The sequence below is a fragment of the Condylostylus longicornis genome, unplaced genomic scaffold, assembly GCF_029603195.1.
Source record: "Condylostylus longicornis isolate FDR11 unplaced genomic scaffold, ASM2960319v2 ptg000018l, whole genome shotgun sequence".
Taxonomy (NCBI): domain Eukaryota; kingdom Metazoa; phylum Arthropoda; class Insecta; order Diptera; family Dolichopodidae; genus Condylostylus; species Condylostylus longicornis.
In genome coordinates, this window is record NW_026577987.1 from 3,448,928 (window position 1) to 3,468,333 (window position 19,406).

Genomic DNA, 19,406 nt, shown 5'->3' on the forward strand with positions numbered 1-19,406 from the left:
GAATTTTGATAAATTCTGCAGAAAGTAAAATTGATTTTAGAACTGTTTACCAATCAAAATGTAAATCCAAGTCAACTCGATAAATTTTAGCATATGTAGCTTATTTTGAAGAAACAAAATTATGTTGGAAGTTAAAAAAAAAAAAAAAACAAAAATATAAGTTTTATGTTGCTTCGTTTTATTTTTTAAGTTATTGAAATTTGTAAGGACATTTTTTGTTACTCACTAAAATGCAAAAGAAATGTAAATTCTTAAGAAATAATAGAATTAAGAAAATATTTTTGTTTAACGAAATACTCAGTAAAGTAAAATGTAAACTTGACGTAAAAAGTTTTGCTTTTTTATTGATGCCATATCATAAAGTCTCATAGATGAAGTTCAGACATTGCATTAAAATTTAACAATTTGTTAAGAAAATTATAACCAAAATAAAAATGAACTGATCACTTGCACAATGAGTTATTTGCCGCCATTTTACTTTTGAAAAGTTAATAATACTTTTGAAAAGCAAAAGAGTAATTTCTACTGCTTACTTTTTACATACACGACAAAATCTACGATTTAATTTAAGTCTGATAAAAGATGTGTAAAAACATCAGATGAATCTATCTAGACTAGAGAAAAATCATTTAGACTAGAAGAAAATATCTGCAAATTGTCAAAAATAATAGGTAAACTGTATGCTGAACTAGAAAAACACGAAATAGTTGTACAATCTGTCAAAACATCTTTAAGCAATATAAAATAAATTTTTGTTCCTATCTAATGTGAATGTTACGACAAAAGTTAATATAAAAATATGGTGACTGTTTAGATATTTGAATATCTGCGTGCACTCCCTTTTTTTGTAGATTATAATTATGTATTTAGAATTTTTGAAAGACATAAAAAATGTCAAAAATGGAAATGTGAAAACACTGTACTGGCAGCACTTTCACATGTTATAAAGTTTATTAAAAATTCTATTTCGCAAAAGTTATTTAATATTTTTATTGATCCTTTTGCAATAGTCGCCGTTTAGAAAATAACAATGTCTGCTTACGTTGCTAGAAAGGGTCCAGCTGTATTTTGTAAGTATTAATATTGAAGAAAAAAAAATAGACTTTTTAGAAATTATTGAAAGAATGTTACATAATATCAATCTTAGCTGCTCTTGGTAAATGGGCTTACAATCTGTCTGGATTTAATCAGTATGGTAAGGTTTTAACATTATACACTTTTCTAATTATTTTAGTATATATATAAATATTGTTTAAGGTCTTCACCGAGACGATTGTCTATATGAGGATGAAGATGTGAAAAAGGCTATTAGCCGTTTACCGAGTAAGAATATTTTAGTGGAATATCTGTATAATAAACGTTGAACTTAAATATTTCAATGTGGTAAAAACTTGATTGAGAAATGTCATTTCCAAATATGAATATGATTTTACCTTTTCATTGATTTTTAAATAATTACTATATATATATGTACATTATGTAGGATATATAACATAACTACGAGATTTCTCAATCAAATGTTGACAGAATTTGGAATTCATATATATTCAGTTTATCCTTATGCGACATTTATATAAAGATATATGTATTTATATTTCAGAACACTTATACGATGAAAGAAATTATAGAATAACTAGAGCTCTACATTTGTCAATGACTAAAACTATTTTACCAAAAGAACAATGGACAAAATATGAGGAAGATACTAAATATCTAGAACCTTACCTAAAAGAAGTTATAAGAGAACGAGAGGAACGGGAAGAATGGGAAAAAGATCATTAAAAGTTTTAAAATTCTTATAATAAAAAGTAGAATGTTCTGTTAAATTAAAATAAAAACTTTTATTTTACATTTGTACCTCAGTACCCTGATACATGGAGACAAAAGAACCATTATAAAAATGTATGTTACAGATCTATTTAGCTACAATGGCTCTTTACAATAATTGTTAATGATATTGTTAGCCTTAACTTTACTTGCTCCTTAACTTTACAAAAGACAAAAATACAGCTTTACAAGAAATTGTCGTGTCTGGCTCCAAGTTATGAGTTGCACACATTTTTAAAAATTTCTCTTATATCTTAGATAAAAAAATAATTTGAACACACTGTGAGTCCTTAATTTGACCTCAAGATTTTCAATGGTTTAAAAAATAGAAATTTTCTGTTTTCACCTCCCACATTTTGTTTAGAACTATCGAGATTCAAAGAACAAGTTTCCACCACCACTATTATTAATTATTGAATATAATAATTTGTGTACATACTTTGTCTTCAAATGTTAATGTTCGTTGAGTTCTGTGTTTTGATTATTTCTTGAAATTCCTTATTCTCTACGTTAAATAAAAAAAAAGGCGATAACAAAAATCAAAATCAATGAAGATTTAAAAAAATAAAAAATATATTATACATATTACTTTATTCGAATGAAGGTTTGCTGAGATTCGAAGAAGCTTTTTATTCGTAATTAGTTGCGAGCGCCTTATTAATTTTGAATGGATTACTTTGAACAATTATTTTAAAATGAAATTCTATCTTAGAGTGAAAGTAGCATAAAATTAGTAAAAAATGAAAGCTGTTACATTATTTATTAATACGTTTTACTTATGTAATTAATAATTCCACCTTAAAGTTTTGGATTGGGCAATTGATAGATCTGTAAAAATATTACATTAAAAAAAGGAAATCAAGTTTATAAAAGTGATTTTTTTCTAAGAATTTAACACATGGCAATTTCAAATTACAAAGTATGTATATTAGATAAAGTCACGAATTCATTTTATTTATAGGTATATAAAAATTTGATTAGATGTAAAAATGAAAAAGATGAGCAGAGCTTAAAAAATTAATATTTAATTAATTATTTTGCTACAAAAATTAAATATAAGTTGATAGAACAAAAAGAGTATTAAAAAATTGCATTCAATTAAAAACAAAAAGTTGAAAAGTTCCTAAATATAAAATTTATTCTGTTAAACTAAATATAAATTTGATAACCAATAATTTTTGCAATTTTTTAATATTATTACATATGTAAATTTGATTAACTAAAATATTTTAACCTTAATTTATAAATTTATATAAAACATAATGTACTTATTTTTTATGCATTAAATATTTAAAATTTTAATATAAACAAATATAACATAAAATATAATCTTATTTTGTTTTCATCTTATCCTAAAAATATAAAAAAGGAATATTTTAAAGATCATCATCGCCAATTTCCTCGAAAACTGATTCACGTCCTTTCGTAAAGAAAACAGTTGTTGAAATTTTGTTTTTAATTTTACGTTTCATTGAAAAAGATTCCCCACCTGTAGTTTGCATGTCAATTTCATTCTAAATAATGCAAAACGAAAATTATAAAAAATAATATCTTATATAAAATTTTTTCTTACTAAGCTAGAAATTGTGTCTGAAGAACTAGAATCGGATATTCGATTACTGTCATCTCTTTTAATATATAGAAATGGAATGTAATCATCTGTTTGAATCTAAAACAATGAAATCGTTTAAAGCAAGGCAAAGGTTAGAACAAATATTTTACTTTTATGTTAGTGAAATGATTTCCTTCTTTTTGATTAATTAATTCATCAACCATTCCCTGAAGACATACTGACATCAGCATTGCATTTTCACTATTTATTACTATCCATCTTAAACTATCCTTGTTCATTAAATACTCAAATGATAACTCTAAACTTTGGCTTATGAATTCTTTAGTTGAATTTGATGGTATGTCTTGAGAATCATCAACCTTACAAAAATAATTAAAGTGCTTGTATTGAATGTTTATTACAAATTTATCGCAAAAGATGTATACGTAGAACACATATTCACTTATTCAAATAATTTATTAAAGATTAACTTACATTATGAGTTGTTGTAACACGCCAACATCTCATTCTAGTTACTTTAAATTTAGTCTCTTGAATTTTAAGACCATCTGTTATCCGTATGCTCAGTTCGCTGTTCCCTACAACTATATTTGCACAAGTGTTTGGCTCTGGGTAATCTACACTGGCCTTTGAAAATTGAATGCACCCATAAGACGGTAGTTTTCTTGCAATATCTAAATACTGTGACAAAAATTAAGAAAATTTACAAGAAAACCAAAATAAATTACAAACATTATTTTTGTAAGCTTACCTCTTTTTTATTGCCTCTATCTTGAAGTGATCTTAATTGAGCTTTTATATCAGGTGATACAATAATCCAATCCTTTTCAATATCACTTACAGTTTGTATATAAAGCAAATTTAAGGCAATTTTATCTTGCATTAATTGAATATCATAGCACGGATCCCAGTAGCTAAAATTAATTCAATAATGTGGGAAAAATTAACAAAAAAAGTTTATTTTTTACCATTTTCTTATAACTATTTGGCAATCGGATAGCAGTCTTTGCGATATGTATGGCGACTCAAAATCCATTAATTTTCTCACTAGAGCAATATTATCATCGTTTTCCTTACGCATTAAATATAAAGAGAAATAATGAATCATTTCATTTGGTAAACCGATATTTTGACAGGCTATTTCTAATATTTTGGAAGATGCATCCGTTGTTAAGCAATTTATTTCTATTCTGTATCCGTTCATTAAATACGTTTCCAGTGTCGTTGTCCGTTGTTCAATACCAGCGGATTCTTGTTGAGCATTTAATAGAAACGTAAATAGCATATCGGTTTTTGATATTATTGGATCTTGTCCTAATAATTGAATATAACGTTCCAGAGCATACCTTCTTATTTCTAATTGGCTTTGAGATAGTGGGAGGAGTTTTTTTGGTGGAAATTCTGGTAGTCTTATGCAAATTTTTTTATAGTGTTGTTTCCCGTTTGGCCCTACAGTAGCTGCCGTTGCGTTGGAATCCGCACAGCTCTCATTACCAAATTGTAGTTTGGAATAACTATTACTTAACTTCGTTGGAATAATATGTGCAATTCTTTTTTTCAATTGTTCATTGAAGTTGTGCAATTGTTTATATCTCAAACAGCAATGGAATATTCCATTAATATGAATGTTGTATCCCTAAAAATAGACAAATTTGTATTATTATTTGTACCAAATTTTTCTAATTTGTAAACTATAAACATAAGTCATTTTAGTTTAAAATATGTGTAAAAATATAAATAAGTAATGTAGGTGGTTGGAATTCTTCCAAATGTAAGACTGTAATGAAGTTACACATACAAAACTATGGAAGATTTTTTTAATTAGTTTTTCATTTAAGAGTGTGGTTAAAGTATAGTACAATGTGGATACGAGAATCTTTAGTGCTATAAGATTTAAAAAAACATATTTCGAAAGAATTGTTTCAACGTTCAATTAGGTTAGGAGAAAAAGTGTAAAATGGAGAGTACTTGCGTTAAGCGAAAAAAAAATAACTATGTTAACGAAAATAACATAATAAGCGGGTTATATAAATTTAAAATAAAATATTACAATCATTACCAAAAGGAGTATGTTCTAAATCACAAAAATTAACCTAATTCTTCGTCTTACAATCAAACTTAAATAATAAATGTATATACCTAAATACTTCTCCCAATTTAGTAACAGCATGACTACTAGAAAAAATTTAATTCATTAAGCATTAGAGCAATAGATGAATAATGAATATGATATTGACTATAAAAAATAATTTTACCAAAATTAGTGCATAAAACGTGATTGTATTGAAAAGTCAAATTCTAACCAACAGATAAATATAGATTATAGATACTATTATTATAGCGGAGTTAAAATCTTGAAAACAAGTTATTAAAGATTCAATATAAATTTTAAACACAATTTTTAAGTGGGTTCGTATTAAATCCTGCAGTACCTGTATCTGAAACATAAAATTTAACGAATTTTAAGTACTTAATTTCTGAAAGAAATTTACGACTGTAAGGTTTAAAAAGAATTTTTGAAAGAAAATAACTGAAAGATTTAATAAAGAATATACAATATTGAATTGAGCAGTATTAAATTTAAAATAACCACACATTTTGAGTTTTTAAAAAGACAAATTTATGTCTGCAGGATAGATAAAGTACTTTCTGGTTTTACTATAAAAAATCCTTTAATTTCTAACTGTACCCATTAAAAAATATTCAAGTAGGTTGATAGGTATTCTGTATCCGTTCTGTATTTGATACTTGCTCAAATATGTATGTATATACATAATATGCATAGCATTGTTTATAAACTATAAATTATGTACTAAATTCTTAATTAGGTACCTATATAATTTATATAGTAGTACTCATATGTAGAGGTAGCTAGGTAGATTCATATAAGTGTTTTCAAATTATATTTTCAACTCAAGAAAAAGCTTATATGAACGAGTTCTTGTTGAATGAATATGCACAAGTTTTTGAAATAAAAAATAAATTCAAGTTACTTGATTATGTCATTTTTTCCTTAAACTATTGAAAAATGTATAGCTATACCATTCTTAATATTTTTTACTTTCAAAACTAACTTGTATATTTTTCAGACAAGATTAAAAATTCATTTCACCTTAAAAATTTTTGACTAAAACGTCACTAAATTGGAAATAAATTTGAGGTGGGTGCTTTTACTTCCTATCTTTTTGTTACCATTACTCATTTTAGTTGTAAAAAACCGTGGGCGGCGAATTATTTTACATTTGTTTCTCTAATTTCTTGAAAAACTATAGAAACATTTTGTGTCTTAATTTAAAAAAAAAACCTCAAAATTCATTCTTTTTTTGCAAGCTATAAAAAATTTTAAAATTAAAAAAAAACTTACTGTATAAGAGGTCCCATTGCGTTCATTATAAAAATCTTGAGTATCCGGAATTGAAAAATGCATAATTACAATTTTTTTATTGCAGTAACACAATTTTTAATCAACTGAATTTTAAATCATTTTTACTTTATAACACAAATTTATACTTTCATATATATAATTAAGAATTAAAAAATTTCATTATTAAATTGACTTTTAGCAGAACGGATAGGGGCTTTCAATTAATGATTAAGAAACCTTAATATTTCAGATATTGAGACAAATTCAGCTACTTCATCAAAATGATAACTGGTGCTTTACTTAAAAAAACGCCAAAAATATAATATATGAGAATATTATGTTAATAGCCCCCCTTTTAAAGTACTTTTCTTTCTTAAATTTGTCCTTGTTTAATTGAAAGAAAAACAAACAACCTACTTAAGACTTAAGAGTTTAAAAACAGAATTAAAACCTTTTCTTTTTGTATTTTATTTTTTACTTATCAGAAATTGATTGACATAAAATAAGATTCAGCCAGTAATTGACAATTTATTCCTGCAGACAGCAGAAGTGTTACCATGATTAAAAATCTAAATCATACTTTATGATCATGTTTACACAATAAATGTACGCAGCCTAGAGTGTCATTAAAAAAACTTTTATTTTCAGCCAAAAATAATGGAACAAATAAGTTCCCATTTTTTGATTCACTTTATTGCCAAAAGAAATTTTTTCATCTAAGAATTTTTGTTATGACTGAAAACTTTTCAGTCTTGCATTTTCTTTTCAATATTTCGTGGAAATACAAATTATAATAACAAAAAAAAACTTAAAATTATTATATTAACATCATTAAAAGTAAAATGAATCAAACGTAAAAATGTAATGTATTAGAATATAAATTTTTTATTAATATGTAGCGTATATAAATATTTTATGCTCATAGATTTCCTACAATGATAACTGATTTTAGTGTTTATTTGTCGAAATGTTTTTCCTTTCATTTTAGTTTCATACATTATAGTATTCTTTTAAGGAATACGTTATAGTAGTTACATTTCAAATTTCAGATGAGTTTGTTAATTATACATTTTTTATGGAAATTTCGATTACATTTTGTATTTTTCGTTTTTTAGACGTAAACACTGAACTGTAACAATACGAGAGGTCGAATAAACATTCGGTAGAATTGAGGACTGGCACGTTTATTTATCATAGTAAAGTGTATAACACTTTAAATTTATTTACTATCTACAAATTATCAATTGAATTTGCAATCTACAAATTTTGATGTGTAAACTCCATAAAGTTTTTTTAACATTTTTTTTTTGTTTTTTGGTTAGACATGAGAATTCATTTCTTCACATTTTTTTAAGGTAGTATAATAACGTGAAGAAATTAATTTGTATATAATATCGCAAAGAAATTTATACTAAATGTTAACTCGTAAAAAAGTATTATTACAAATTTTTTTTTGTTACAAACCTTTTATCTCACTCTTGCCATTTTCTTCAAAATTTGATGTATTTAAATAAAAATCTTAAAATTAATTTTTTTTTTGTCAAAATAACGGTTCTTAAATATGTCAACTACTTTTTATATTGATTAATGTGATCGAAAAGTAAAAATAGGTGGTAATTACAGCACTTAATATCAATAATAGTACAATATTTTACAACACTTAATATCAAACCAAAAATAGTGACAATTTTTTGAGTTTCTACGTTCTACAATTCTTATTAATAGTGACAATTCTTTATACAAGTTAAAAAACAATGGCAAATTAATGTGGAAGTGAAAATTTTTAAAAATACTTTCTTGGTATTTTACAAATAACAACACAATTTAATACGAAAATGGCCAATATTTAAACTGTTTAAGTTAACGAGCGATTTAAGGGCGATTTACAAAATCTTACGCTTATTTTGATTTCAAGTTTATTTGACATTTTTGATTTCAACATTTCGTTAGTTTCACATTCTTTTCAAAAGAAAATTGAAGTTTTTATTATAATTTTAAGAATATCAAAATAAATACTATGATCGTCAAAGAAAACCGCTCTGTAGAATCTTTTTTGTTTAACTCTTAATATCTCTTATTTAAATTATGTAATTTGAAAATAAATTTGTAAAATTAAAAGTTCACTCAATTGTTAACAAAATTTATGAAAAAAAAAATAACATTAAAAAATCAATAACAAAACCAAAATTAAACAAATTCAAAAATATAGCCGTTTTTACATGTCAAAAAAAAAAAAACCGCTCAGTTACAAAAAGTGTTTTAATTTTTTGAAAAACAACGTTACTTAATATTTGAGTATGCGTTTCTTTTGCTTTAAAAACTGCGTTTAATCTCCTAGGCATGGATTCAACCAGTGTTTCTGTTAATTCAGAATGTATTTTTTTGCCACTTTTCTAAAATCACTTGCTTCAGCTCTTGCTTGTTACTAATTTCTCCTTTTTTTAATGTTCTTATCTAAATAGTCCCACAAATGCTCAATTAGGTTAAGGTCTGGGGACTGGGGAAGATGATTTAATTATTTGGAGGTCTTATACAGCAACCAATCTTATTGTCAAAGAATAAGACACCCAAATAATCCAAATTCAACTATTCTGTACGTTTCGGGTTTCCATTATATTATTATTAAGTCTGTCTTGAACCAAAACTTGAAAAAACTTCGAAAAGAGGAAACAGCAGGCATAACAATTGAAAAAACTTATAAAATTTTTATAAAATATGTAATAAACATCAAATTTTAAAATATGTATTTATCAAACGTAAACAGTACATATGTTTTTGTTCACAATTTTAAGAATAATACGTTAAAAAAATGAAATATAATTAGTACATTTATTATAAGTAGAATGTAAACAGATTATTCATGTTTTAACATGTCTTAAAATAATTTTTTCGGATACAGAATAAATATTCTTCAGGTTCCTTTATTAAACAGAATGCTAAATACAATATGTTAAGCAACCCTTTATATTATTTATAATATATTTTATTCTTTAAAAATAAAAATTAACTTATGTATATTTGATATCCGCATTCTGTTTTGTTTGTAATTATCCACATATTTTTTTGTTGAAATTTTCAGAACCGAGTGATTGTGTAAGTAAAAGAACAAAAATGTCAAGAGTTGATAAAACAAAAGACACATACGTATGCATTGAAAATATTAAGAAGAATTTGGTCTGCAAACAACACTTTTTTCTGTAAAAGCCACTAAAGTACAGTTATGTAGAAATCTACCAGAATGGCAGCCCTCCTAATCGTAAGAAAAAATATTGTTATATATGTAATTTTCCTTTAATCATCTGTTTGCGATTTCTTTTTTATATATTTTTTTTCTTTTTTTATGTTGCTATATAACAGAACGGCAGGCTAGTTACCTACCTAGTTAACTCTATGACGCTATTAAACTAGGGCATGATATCATGCACATGCATTAGCCCTATGCTCCTCCTAGGAGTGAAGAAAGAAAAAAAATAACAGAAATTAAAATCTAGTGCATATATAAACGAAGCTTAATAGGTGGGTCTGGCAAAAATGGGAAAATTGCAAAATTTTTCATACTTAAAAAGTTTACTCTAGATTGGATGTCTGCTAAATATATGTAAGTGTCCTTGGACATACATATTTTATTCATAAGAATTTTTGTTTATACTAATTGAAAGTTTCCATTAAATCTAACTGAAGAGAGTTATATTTTAAATTAAATTTAAATTAACTACTCTTTTTGCCAAAATACAATTGTAACACATTTATTATTAATTTTAATTACTGGATAGAGTAAATTGGAAATGATTGTACTTTTACGTAAAATCTCTATGTTTCACTTGAACTTGACTCTATTACCTCGTCATTTTCATCCGTCACTTCTTCTATTGATTCTAAAATTCGTAATTGAATTTGTATATTGCATAAGTCCTTGCCCAATGTTTGTAAGTTTTCGATTACCTTTGTTGTTTCTTTTTTATATTTTTTTAAATTACGTTTTAAATTTGTATATTTAATATTAGTTTCCTCTACATTAGCTTTAAGAGTTTCTATTTCATCACGGAGAGATAATTTTTCACACATTAATTTTTCTAAATTTTCTTCTCCTACTTTAAATTCACTCTTTAGTAAATTATTTTGTTCTAAAACAAAATCCAATTCTTTAGCAAAATCTTCAGCAACACAATTTTCAGCAAGATGGTACTCTTTTTCTTGATTAATATTTAAATACAATCTACGCATATCATTGGTTTCAACCACCAGTCTACATTGGGGGCAAGTGTTTGATCTAAAAAATATAAATTACGATTGAATTTCAATATAGTTTATTTTCACATATGTTTATACATATATGCATATGCATCTGTAATACATTTGCAAGTGTGCGAAAATGATGTATATTACTCGTATCTACGCATTTTATAGTATACTATCCAATATCTAAAAGTGAAGTGTGTAAATATTAAGCACTCTATATATAATATTTATACACTTAATATTTCTTGCCGCAATTTAAGACTATGTTAGAATTACATACATTAAGAAATACATTTTATTAATGTTTGTCGTAGTTCTAATATATAGCTTTTGACGCTTATGACTTTTTTAATGTAATGACAATGTAGCTTTAATGGTTTGGTAAAAAGAAGATTAATGGGAAAAAAGTGAGCAAACGTAAAAAAAAATAGAAGAATCTATATGCTTTTTGGAATCTATTAAAAATTATCGAGCTCAAAGTACAAAATTCGATTCAAGCTTACCTCTCTTCCCATTTTGAAAAACATTCGTAATGAAAGACATGCCCACATAGAGTAGCTCCGATATGACAAGTTGTATTGAATTTATCATCACATATTGCACAGCTAATTTCCATAATAAATTTTCAGTTTTTTATTTATTTATTTCGTTGAAATAATAATTCGTATTATTTATTAATTTTAATTGTGGAATATCAATATTTTTAAAAAGTAATTTTATTTAAATTATTTATTTTTAGCAACCTTTTTATCAAGAACAAGTGAATTTTTTTTAAATTTTTTAAGAATTAGCAAAATTGTATTACCTTAAATTCAATATCTTTTGCGGTTAAGTTAAGATAAGGCGAAATCTATTATGACTAATCAAGTGTCCTAAACTAATCAAATGTCCAATTAAGTATGTATATAATCGTATAGTAGGTACGTGTATATGTATATATGTATAATTTATAAATGTTTGTTTATATAAAAATTTAAAAGTAAGAGATAACTGAGTATTCTCGCGATTAGAAATAATTCAATTATGTTAAGAAAATTTTGACATAGTATGTACATAAGTATACGGAACATATGTGTATCAAAATATCCCATTCGAACAATGGGTTCGGGTATCTCCCATACATAATTTCTTAAAAATTTCAAAAACAAAAAGAGATACTAATATTAAATTTCGTAAAAATATGTCAAATTAGATTATACATACACTGTTAATCTTAATTTTAGTGAAATGGTTGCACTGATTCGGTCAGCTGCCATATAACTCCAAATTTTAAATATTTGGAAAAATAATAAAGTTACATTCATGAAAGTTGGCAGTTGTGTATCCAATTAGAGGTCAGATATGTATATTCCTTAAATTTTGGTGGAATGGCTTGACAAGATCGGGTAGGTGCCATTTAGCTCCAGAAGCTAATTTAAAGTAGTCGAAAAAATAATAAATTTTTTTTATCATGAAACTTGGCAGTCGTATGCCCAATTATAGATCACATATGTATATCTCTGAAGTTTTTGTGGAATTGCGTGATAGATTCGGGTAACTCCCATACAACTCGAAAAGCTAATTTTAAATATTCGGAAATATTCGTCCAGTTGTAGGTCAGACATATCCGTGAAGTTTTTATAGAATGGTTTGAAGTGTTCGGGTAATTGCCATACAACAATGAAAGCAAATACTAGATATTTTAAATACAAATTTTTTAACTCAGATTTTCAAAGTGCATGGTAGACTGAAACATTTTTACTTATTTAATTTTCCTTTTTTAATAACGTACAGTTTTATGTATGTTTCAAACCATACTTCAAATTTTATAATATCGAGAAATTCACCTCATTTTCGAAATATATGTATTTCAAATTTTTAAGATTAGCATAAGGTTAATGAATAAAACTTTTCAAACTTTTTAAAATAAAATGTAGAACGAATTGAGGAAATGCATGTAATATGCCAGATATTATGTGGAATGTATCATTAATTAGAATTTAACACAATAAACCCAATTTTCAGTCACGTTATGAAATATTTTGGGTTTTTCCCACAAATTACCGCCTTCGATATTCATTTTTAAAGTATCTTAATAAGCTCTTGATTATAAAACTCCAACGAAAATTTCTTGTTTCCCAATTTTTTGATAGTTTCCTAATATGCCGTAAAAATTACCAAAGAAAATGATTCTTTGGTAAACTCTATGACATATGCCGCTTTCTTGAAACCAAAAGCTGATTAAGATCTTCAAAAAAAGGGCAAGTCGAATCGACCTATAGCGCTAACCTTCCTCATTTTCTGATTTTCAAAGAATTAAGGAACAATGTGCAAACGTACTACAACGTGCAAACGTTTTTGTAGATATCCGATGGAGCTTATGATGTCGAAAAAATGCAGTATTGAAAATTGATCTTTTATGTAGAAACTGTAAGTAAGAATAACTTGGAAAGAAAGTTGTAGCAAAAAGGTTTTGTTCCAGCAAAATAATCATTTCCAATAAGCTATTAAAGTTTCAGACTAATTTGATTTGCATTGCAGTACAGTATAGGACAAAAATTAATTTGCACCACTGAGATCTGATTAACTTGAAAAGTCAATCAGTTTCTGTCATTAAACTATAAAGAAAACCACAAGATCAAATTATTTAAAGTTAAAAAAAATATTCTCAAGATTAAAAAATATAATTATAATACTTAGTTGAGCTCTTTAAACATTACACTTGTCGTAGATGTCACAAATTTTTTTTCTGTTTCCAAATTTATTTACATTATATAAAATAAAGCATTACATTATACATTATATAATAGAATAATAAGTGTTACCGCTTTATTCTTAAAAAACAATTTGAAATTTGCTTTAGATAATAATTATTGGTCTTCAAACATTGTAGAAATAATAAGGATTACATTTTGAGAATCTCTTTATTTAAACCTATAACACTTTCAAAATTGCAATAATTACGATTATTATTAATTATAATAATTAATGATGTAATTTATAAAATTCAACAACAACAACTCGTTAACTGAATTGTGTTTGAATACATTATTGCAATTATGAAGCGAACTTTATTTTTAATATTAGTTCATTTTTACATAAAAATGCTTAGTATTAATTAAATATAATCCCCCAAAATAAATGGGTCTGTCATGTTAGTTTCATAGGAAGGAACTTGAAAATATTTTTTCTGTAGTGTCTTTATTGTTAATTTCATAATATCTTCGACTGATTTCTCTTTGCCTTCATTTTCTAGAAATTTACAAAATTCAGCAGTAAATACTGATCCGCCGTCTTCTGTGGCACATGCTTTAAAACCTTCAGTAGTTGCATAACAGCGTAAAGTGTTTCCGATGATTGGTTCATCAAAAAATGGTTTAGCATCTGTATGAGCTGATAATAAATCGAAACCTCCCTTACAGGCATCGACGATAAATAATTTTGGTTTATTTGCTAATGAACGATTTCTTAATATCGGTAGTATCACATGAGTGTCTAAGTTAATTAATTTACAATCATTAACAACCATCATACCTTGACGATGACCGTGGGTCAAAATTGCAATAGCTAAATATTTATAATCTTGGAAATTCGATTTCGAAACTGAAAGGGAAAATTAGTATTTAGTAAATATATAATAAATATAAAATATATTTTGAAATTAATTGCAAAATTATAAAGAAAACACTAGCTTCGTGTTTTACAATGATACAATTAAAATCACCTTAAAATATCTGTTCTACAGTCATTTAATTTTTGGGCAATCCAAATTTTTCAAAAACTTTATAAGTAAGAATATACTACGAATAATTAATTAATATTATTTTTCTTTCAAAAAATTAGTTATTATGATACTTCGTGGTAGGACGTCGTAAATAAATTATTGATTATTTATGAAAAACGAAGAAACTTATTTCTTAGAGAAACCAAATCCTAAAAAGTTTATCTCAACTATGAACGGAATTAGAATTTTTGGAGTTATGTATCTTAATTAAAAATTTTCTTAGTAAACTTGAAATAAGTGTTTATTGAACATAAAAACAAGTGTATTCGAATTTATGTTATTCAGGAAAAACACAGTTCTGTCAGTTATTGATCAACTCATGTTTTTTTATCTATAACAATACGTGTAAGAACTTATTTTCAAATATTTATGTATGTGTATATGTATGTAAAGAAAAAAATTCTATTATGAAATTCTCCTCTACACTCTATATCAAAAATATTCGTCAATATTTCAGTAATTGTTTAAATTTTTTGACGTTCGTATACGGTTTGGTTGAAAGTAGTATTTAATACAGATAATTCTTGTTATTAAATTGACATTTCGAATTCATTTCAATTATATTTTGCATTTTTTTAAAACCAAAAGCATGAATGTTTAATAAATTATTTATGTTAACCTAAATGGATCTCATATTATAAAAAACTGAATCGGGTCTGTTATTATAATAAACAGATTAATTTTCACTTACTTTTTTCTATTTCTTTCTTTAACTCATCCTTTGTTAAATCTTTATGTACATCTTTTACATCACAATTAAATTTTCTAAATGTACTTTGTAAAGTTTCGACATCTTGTGAGCCCGGTAAATTTGAAAATCTGTTATTTTCAAAATTTTCCATATTAAATATAATTAGTTTTCCTGCTTTTTGTTCAGCCATGCTTTATATTAAGATGTTAAGTTTAATGCTTTGTACTTTTGCAATTTTTTATTCTAACTAATTTAAAGTAATTACTTTAGTTGAGTTTTTATGCTCATATTTTATTATTTTTGTATATTGTATGTAGATATAATATTTAAGATAAGATAACAAGTTTATAATATAAAATAAGGAATCATTGTATAGACAATGGCTAAATCAAATTTATTTTATCGGTTGATTGTAAAAGCCATTCAAGTTTCAATTGAAATAAATTTTATTTTTTAAAAGAAGCAAGAACAGAGAAATGCACTTACGACAAAAGAGTAGAGTTAGACATTAGACAGTTGGAAAATATCAAAGTTTTTAGTTTTGTAAAAGGAAAGTAATGAGCAAAAATAAATCACATAGCTTATTTTTATTTTATTATTCATCATTATTAATTAATGTTGCGAACTCTAGACACATTATGTTTACATTTATATGAACGTAATGCAAAAGCATATTTTACATTAGATCATTTTAATAAAACATCAAAATCATACTTTTGTATGAAGTGATACTAAAATTGAAGTGTTGTTTGAATGCTCAATAATTTAGTAGGTGACCATTTAAGCTTAAAATTTATCGGATGACGTTAATATCTACAACGTAACTTAATAATTTCAGTTGAAAATTATGAAATTAAAGCACAGATAAAAGCAACGAAATTAAGGACTTACCTCTTTCCCTTAAAAAGTATTCAGCAAAGAACGTAACATTAAAAATTCATCTAATATATATGTATGTATTTCAACTTTAAACTCCAAAAACAAAATTAAACGACGAAAAGGCGGTGAAGAATGAGTTTAAAATATTTGTTCATTTAAAGTTCAAAATTTTATGAATCAAAATTTTTTCCAGGCATGATTTCTTTTTTTTTTACGACAATCAATATTTTTTTTTTAAAGAAATAGTTAAAAATATAATTTTAGATTTTGAAAATGCAAAAATTCTAATAAAAATTGAAAAGCGGAAGTAAGAGGTAAAAGAAATAGCTCTGCAACTTAGTAACTGAATGTCTCACAATCGTATTTAGAAAACGTATAACTGGACTTTGTCTTAAATATGAAGAATTTAGATATGAAAAAAAAGTTTGAAAAGTACACATCTCACCTTCACTCTTTGATTTCGTATTGTTCTATAAATTTCTACTATAGCTACATTTTTGGCATATTATTCTCTTTACAAATATAAAGCTCATATTTTAAACATTAAAAAATTGTGTTATTTCTCAAGATATGACCAAAAATCGAAGAAAAAGCCGAAATGAATTTTTGTTTCCAACCCGACATTTCCAAAATATTTGATTAGTAAAACTAGATATTTATTTTTTTGTATTTTTTTTTGTATTTTGACAAAAATGAAATTTTGGTTCGTGGAAAATGTCTAGTTGTAAGCATTAGATTTTTTGAGAAGCTTCTTTGGCTTTTTGGTTTCATATATTATCATACTTGTAAGAACTTATTTATGAAATTGAAAGAAAATCGGATACTTGTTTAATTTAAAATAATTAAGAACATAAAATTTGCCTGTAGCAGAGATTCACTTAGTTAGACCTGACAAACCTCAAAGGTTAAACAATCCGTTGTCACAATAAACCTAGATATGAATTTTCTCAGATAGACTAACAGATAGAAGTTTTTCTAAAATTAATTTACACACGTTTCATTTCCTCCTTAAAACTTAAAAATTATTCCTTATTATATTTCATACATATGTACATTTATACATACATATACATAGACTTAATTCACTCTATTTAATTAACTCAAATTTTAAATATATCAAACAAACTGCCACTATGTAGTGTGATACCAAAAACTAAAATGTTTTCTGGGGCTACATACACCGCAGTTTTACCGAAACGAGTATAAGCTGCGATGCGAGAAAATGTTTAAATAGAAGAAGAAAGTCAAATAAAATTTTCTTATCTTAATGAAAAATAGTATACCATCAATGATAATATGTATATGTTTCATTTTAGGGGTTTTCATAAACGTAACTTATATTGTATAATGTATCTATATGTATATTCGAAAATGCACCTTGATGTTATTCCAGAAATGTAACGTATGAACATTGTGCTTTTATACAAATATCAAAAATACATAGCATATGTACATATATACAAATATATCACGATATTGTCTTACTATATTGCTTTTATAAAACCAATTTTTTCCGTGAATCTTATGAGTGTATGTATAGTTATTCTCCTTAAAAAACGTCTGTTTTTGCATTTAAAGAAAAGTGTCACTCTAATAAAGTTTGTTCCAAATTCTTTATTTTATTTTATTTATTTTATTTACTTAAGAGAAACTCAAATGAGCTTAATCGCTCGTACGGAATTTTATTTTAAAATCTTTTTTCCAATAATGTTAAAAATAAAGCCTAAAATTACTTCAGTGGAATTCAAAAAATTTGATTATTAAAACCAAATATAATTAATATACGAAAAAAGATATAAAAAATTGCAAAATTAAATTTTATAAAAATTAACAAGTATACAATAATTAATTTAAAAACAATTGAGTTTAGTTGTGATCAAATTTTATAAACTTTGTTCATTCTAATATTACAGACGGAATCAAAAAATTTATATCCATGTTTGGATACAATATGTTATTTTCTACCCAAAAAGCTTATTTTGTGGTTTTCTTTAATTTACTAATAATGTTTTGAGTACACTATTTAATGATTATGAATGCATAAAAATAAATCTTGATATTTTTCAATAATATCTATTAATTTTTCTTTTGTGTTTCCCAATTAATTGAGAACGATTAAAATACAATTTTCTGAATTTATTCAAAGAGAATTTTAAATGGTTAATTTTAACCGAACGTATTGCGTATACGGTAGGTTATGTGATGGCAACAAATTTTGCATATCGAGTTTTCGGTGAAAATGCACTTCTCCATAGTAGGTAAACTATTTTTAGCAACCTGTCAGTCTGTGTGTGTACGCGTATATCTGCAGTTCGGCTGTACTGATTTTGATGAAATTTTATATGTAAGTTTATTTCGGCCATGGCACGGATTGATCAACTTTTAAGATATACCAGGCTTTGGGAACTGCACTTTATAGCGGACCTGTTTTACATTTTTGACCATTTTAAAAAAAATATTCAACCGATTTGCTTGTTATTTAATATTTAAATTCCTCGTATTAAAACAATGAACATATAAATTTTTTGGAAAGATCAGCGAATTGATGGAATTTCTTAAAATTTGATATTTGAGTTCTGGTTGTTACCGAAACCTACTTGCGAGCATTTCAGGGAATTCGGGTAACACACAGCGAAATTCTACTCAGAGCCAAATTTATATTTTTCTAGGTATGTTAACTATGTAAGCTAATGTTCTAAAAATGTATGTTAACTAATGTTCTAAAAATTGGAAAGAAATATTTAACAGACATTTTTATAATATTCTGTATTTTCACTTAACTAGACAATACACATTGCGGTCGGTTATGTGCTGATCACATCGGATTTTTTTTTCTTTATTTCTCTTAATATCATAATTCTCTCACCATAATAATTAATGAATTACTATAGAGAGAGAAGTAAATAATTCTACGAATAATTTTATATTTCGTACCTTGAATTGCCTTGATTGCGACGGAAATTGGTTACCTATATATGAAGTTCATTGTTCGTAAATTCGATGTTGGTTAATTGAAAATTTCAAGTAAATATTGTTAAAAAATGTGTTAATAGATTTGATCAAACAAAAT

The 19,406-nt window shown here is 25.6% G+C and overlaps 4 protein-coding genes across 5 annotated transcripts; 1 reads left to right on the plus strand and 3 right to left on the minus strand.

The window, feature by feature from the left end:
* The first annotated feature begins 901 nt into the window (after positions 1–901).
* Positions 902–1,838, plus strand: LOC129606386 (cytochrome b-c1 complex subunit 7). The gene is made up of 4 exons (XM_055516694.1): positions 902–1,070; positions 1,148–1,195; positions 1,258–1,323; positions 1,601–1,838. Exons 1-4 carry the CDS (start codon positions 1,031–1,033, stop codon positions 1,780–1,782), a joined length of 336 nt encoding a protein of 111 aa, XP_055372669.1. The 5' UTR covers positions 902–1,030; the 3' UTR covers positions 1,783–1,838.
* A 1,016-nt stretch (positions 1,839–2,854) lies between these two features.
* On the minus strand, positions 2,855–7,209 carry LOC129606362 (sorting nexin-17). The gene is made up of 7 exons (XM_055516665.1): positions 6,765–7,209; positions 4,369–5,036; positions 4,152–4,314; positions 3,875–4,081; positions 3,550–3,759; positions 3,401–3,496; positions 2,855–3,341 (listed from the first exon to the last, which is right to left on the minus strand). Exons 1-7 carry the CDS (start codon positions 6,825–6,827, stop codon positions 3,204–3,206), a joined length of 1,545 nt encoding a protein of 514 aa, XP_055372640.1. The 5' UTR covers positions 6,828–7,209; the 3' UTR covers positions 2,855–3,203.
* Positions 7,210–10,509: 3,300 nt separating this feature from the next.
* On the minus strand, positions 10,510–11,733 carry LOC129606446 (E3 ubiquitin-protein ligase TRAIP-like). 2 transcript variants are annotated; one of them, XM_055516781.1, is made up of 3 exons: positions 11,507–11,733; positions 10,707–11,034; positions 10,510–10,639 (listed from the first exon to the last, which is right to left on the minus strand). In XM_055516781.1, exons 1-3 carry the CDS (start codon positions 11,617–11,619, stop codon positions 10,631–10,633), a joined length of 450 nt encoding a protein of 149 aa, XP_055372756.1. In that variant the 5' UTR covers positions 11,620–11,733; the 3' UTR covers positions 10,510–10,630. The 2 variants fall into 2 exon arrangements, with proteins under 2 accessions (XP_055372756.1, XP_055372755.1); XM_055516780.1 differs by having other exon boundaries at positions 10,517–11,034.
* Positions 11,734–13,882: 2,149 nt separating this feature from the next.
* Positions 13,883–15,690, minus strand: LOC129606431 (caspase-7-like). Its single transcript, XM_055516763.1, has 2 exons — positions 15,458–15,690; positions 13,883–14,585 (listed from the first exon to the last, which is right to left on the minus strand). Exons 1-2 carry the CDS (start codon positions 15,645–15,647, stop codon positions 14,101–14,103), a joined length of 675 nt encoding a protein of 224 aa, XP_055372738.1. The 5' UTR covers positions 15,648–15,690; the 3' UTR covers positions 13,883–14,100.
* Positions 15,691–19,406: the final 3,716 nt, after the last annotated feature.

Excerpts from the sequence above, each read along its gene's own strand:
- LOC129606386 (XM_055516694.1), top strand. The coding sequence starts at position 1,031 with ATGTCTGCTTACGTTGCTAGAAAGGGTCCAGCTGTATTTT. Across the intron at positions 1,071-1,147 it reads AAAGGGTCCAGCTGTATTTT|CTGCTCTTGGTAAATGGGCT; the intron begins GTAAGTATTAAT and ends TATCAATCTTAG. Across the intron at positions 1,324-1,600 it reads GGCTATTAGCCGTTTACCGA|AACACTTATACGATGAAAGA; the intron begins GTAAGAATATTT and ends TTTATATTTCAG.
- LOC129606362 (XM_055516665.1), bottom strand. The coding sequence starts at position 6,827 with ATGCATTTTTCAATTCCGGATACTCAAGATTTTTATAATGAACGCAAT. Across the intron at positions 4,315-4,368 it reads CAAATAGTTATAAGAAAATG|CTACTGGGATCCGTGCTATG; the intron begins GTAAAAAATAAA and ends AATTAATTTTAG. Across the intron at positions 3,760-3,874 it reads GTGTTACAACAACTCATAAT|GTTGATGATTCTCAAGACAT; the intron begins GTAAGTTAATCT and ends TATTTTTGTAAG.
- LOC129606446 (XM_055516780.1), bottom strand. The coding sequence starts at position 11,619 with ATGGAAATTAGCTGTGCAATATGTGATGATAAATTCAATACAACTTGT. Across the intron at positions 11,035-11,506 it reads TTTTCAAAATGGGAAGAGAG|ATCAAACACTTGCCCCCAAT; the intron begins GTAAGCTTGAAT and ends TATATTTTTTAG.
- LOC129606431 (XM_055516763.1), bottom strand. The coding sequence starts at position 15,647 with ATGGCTGAACAAAAAGCAGGAAAACTAATTATATTTAATATGGAAAAT. Across the intron at positions 14,586-15,457 it reads AAAGAAAGAAATAGAAAAAA|TTTCGAAATCGAATTTCCAA; the intron begins GTAAGTGAAAAT and ends TTTCCCTTTCAG.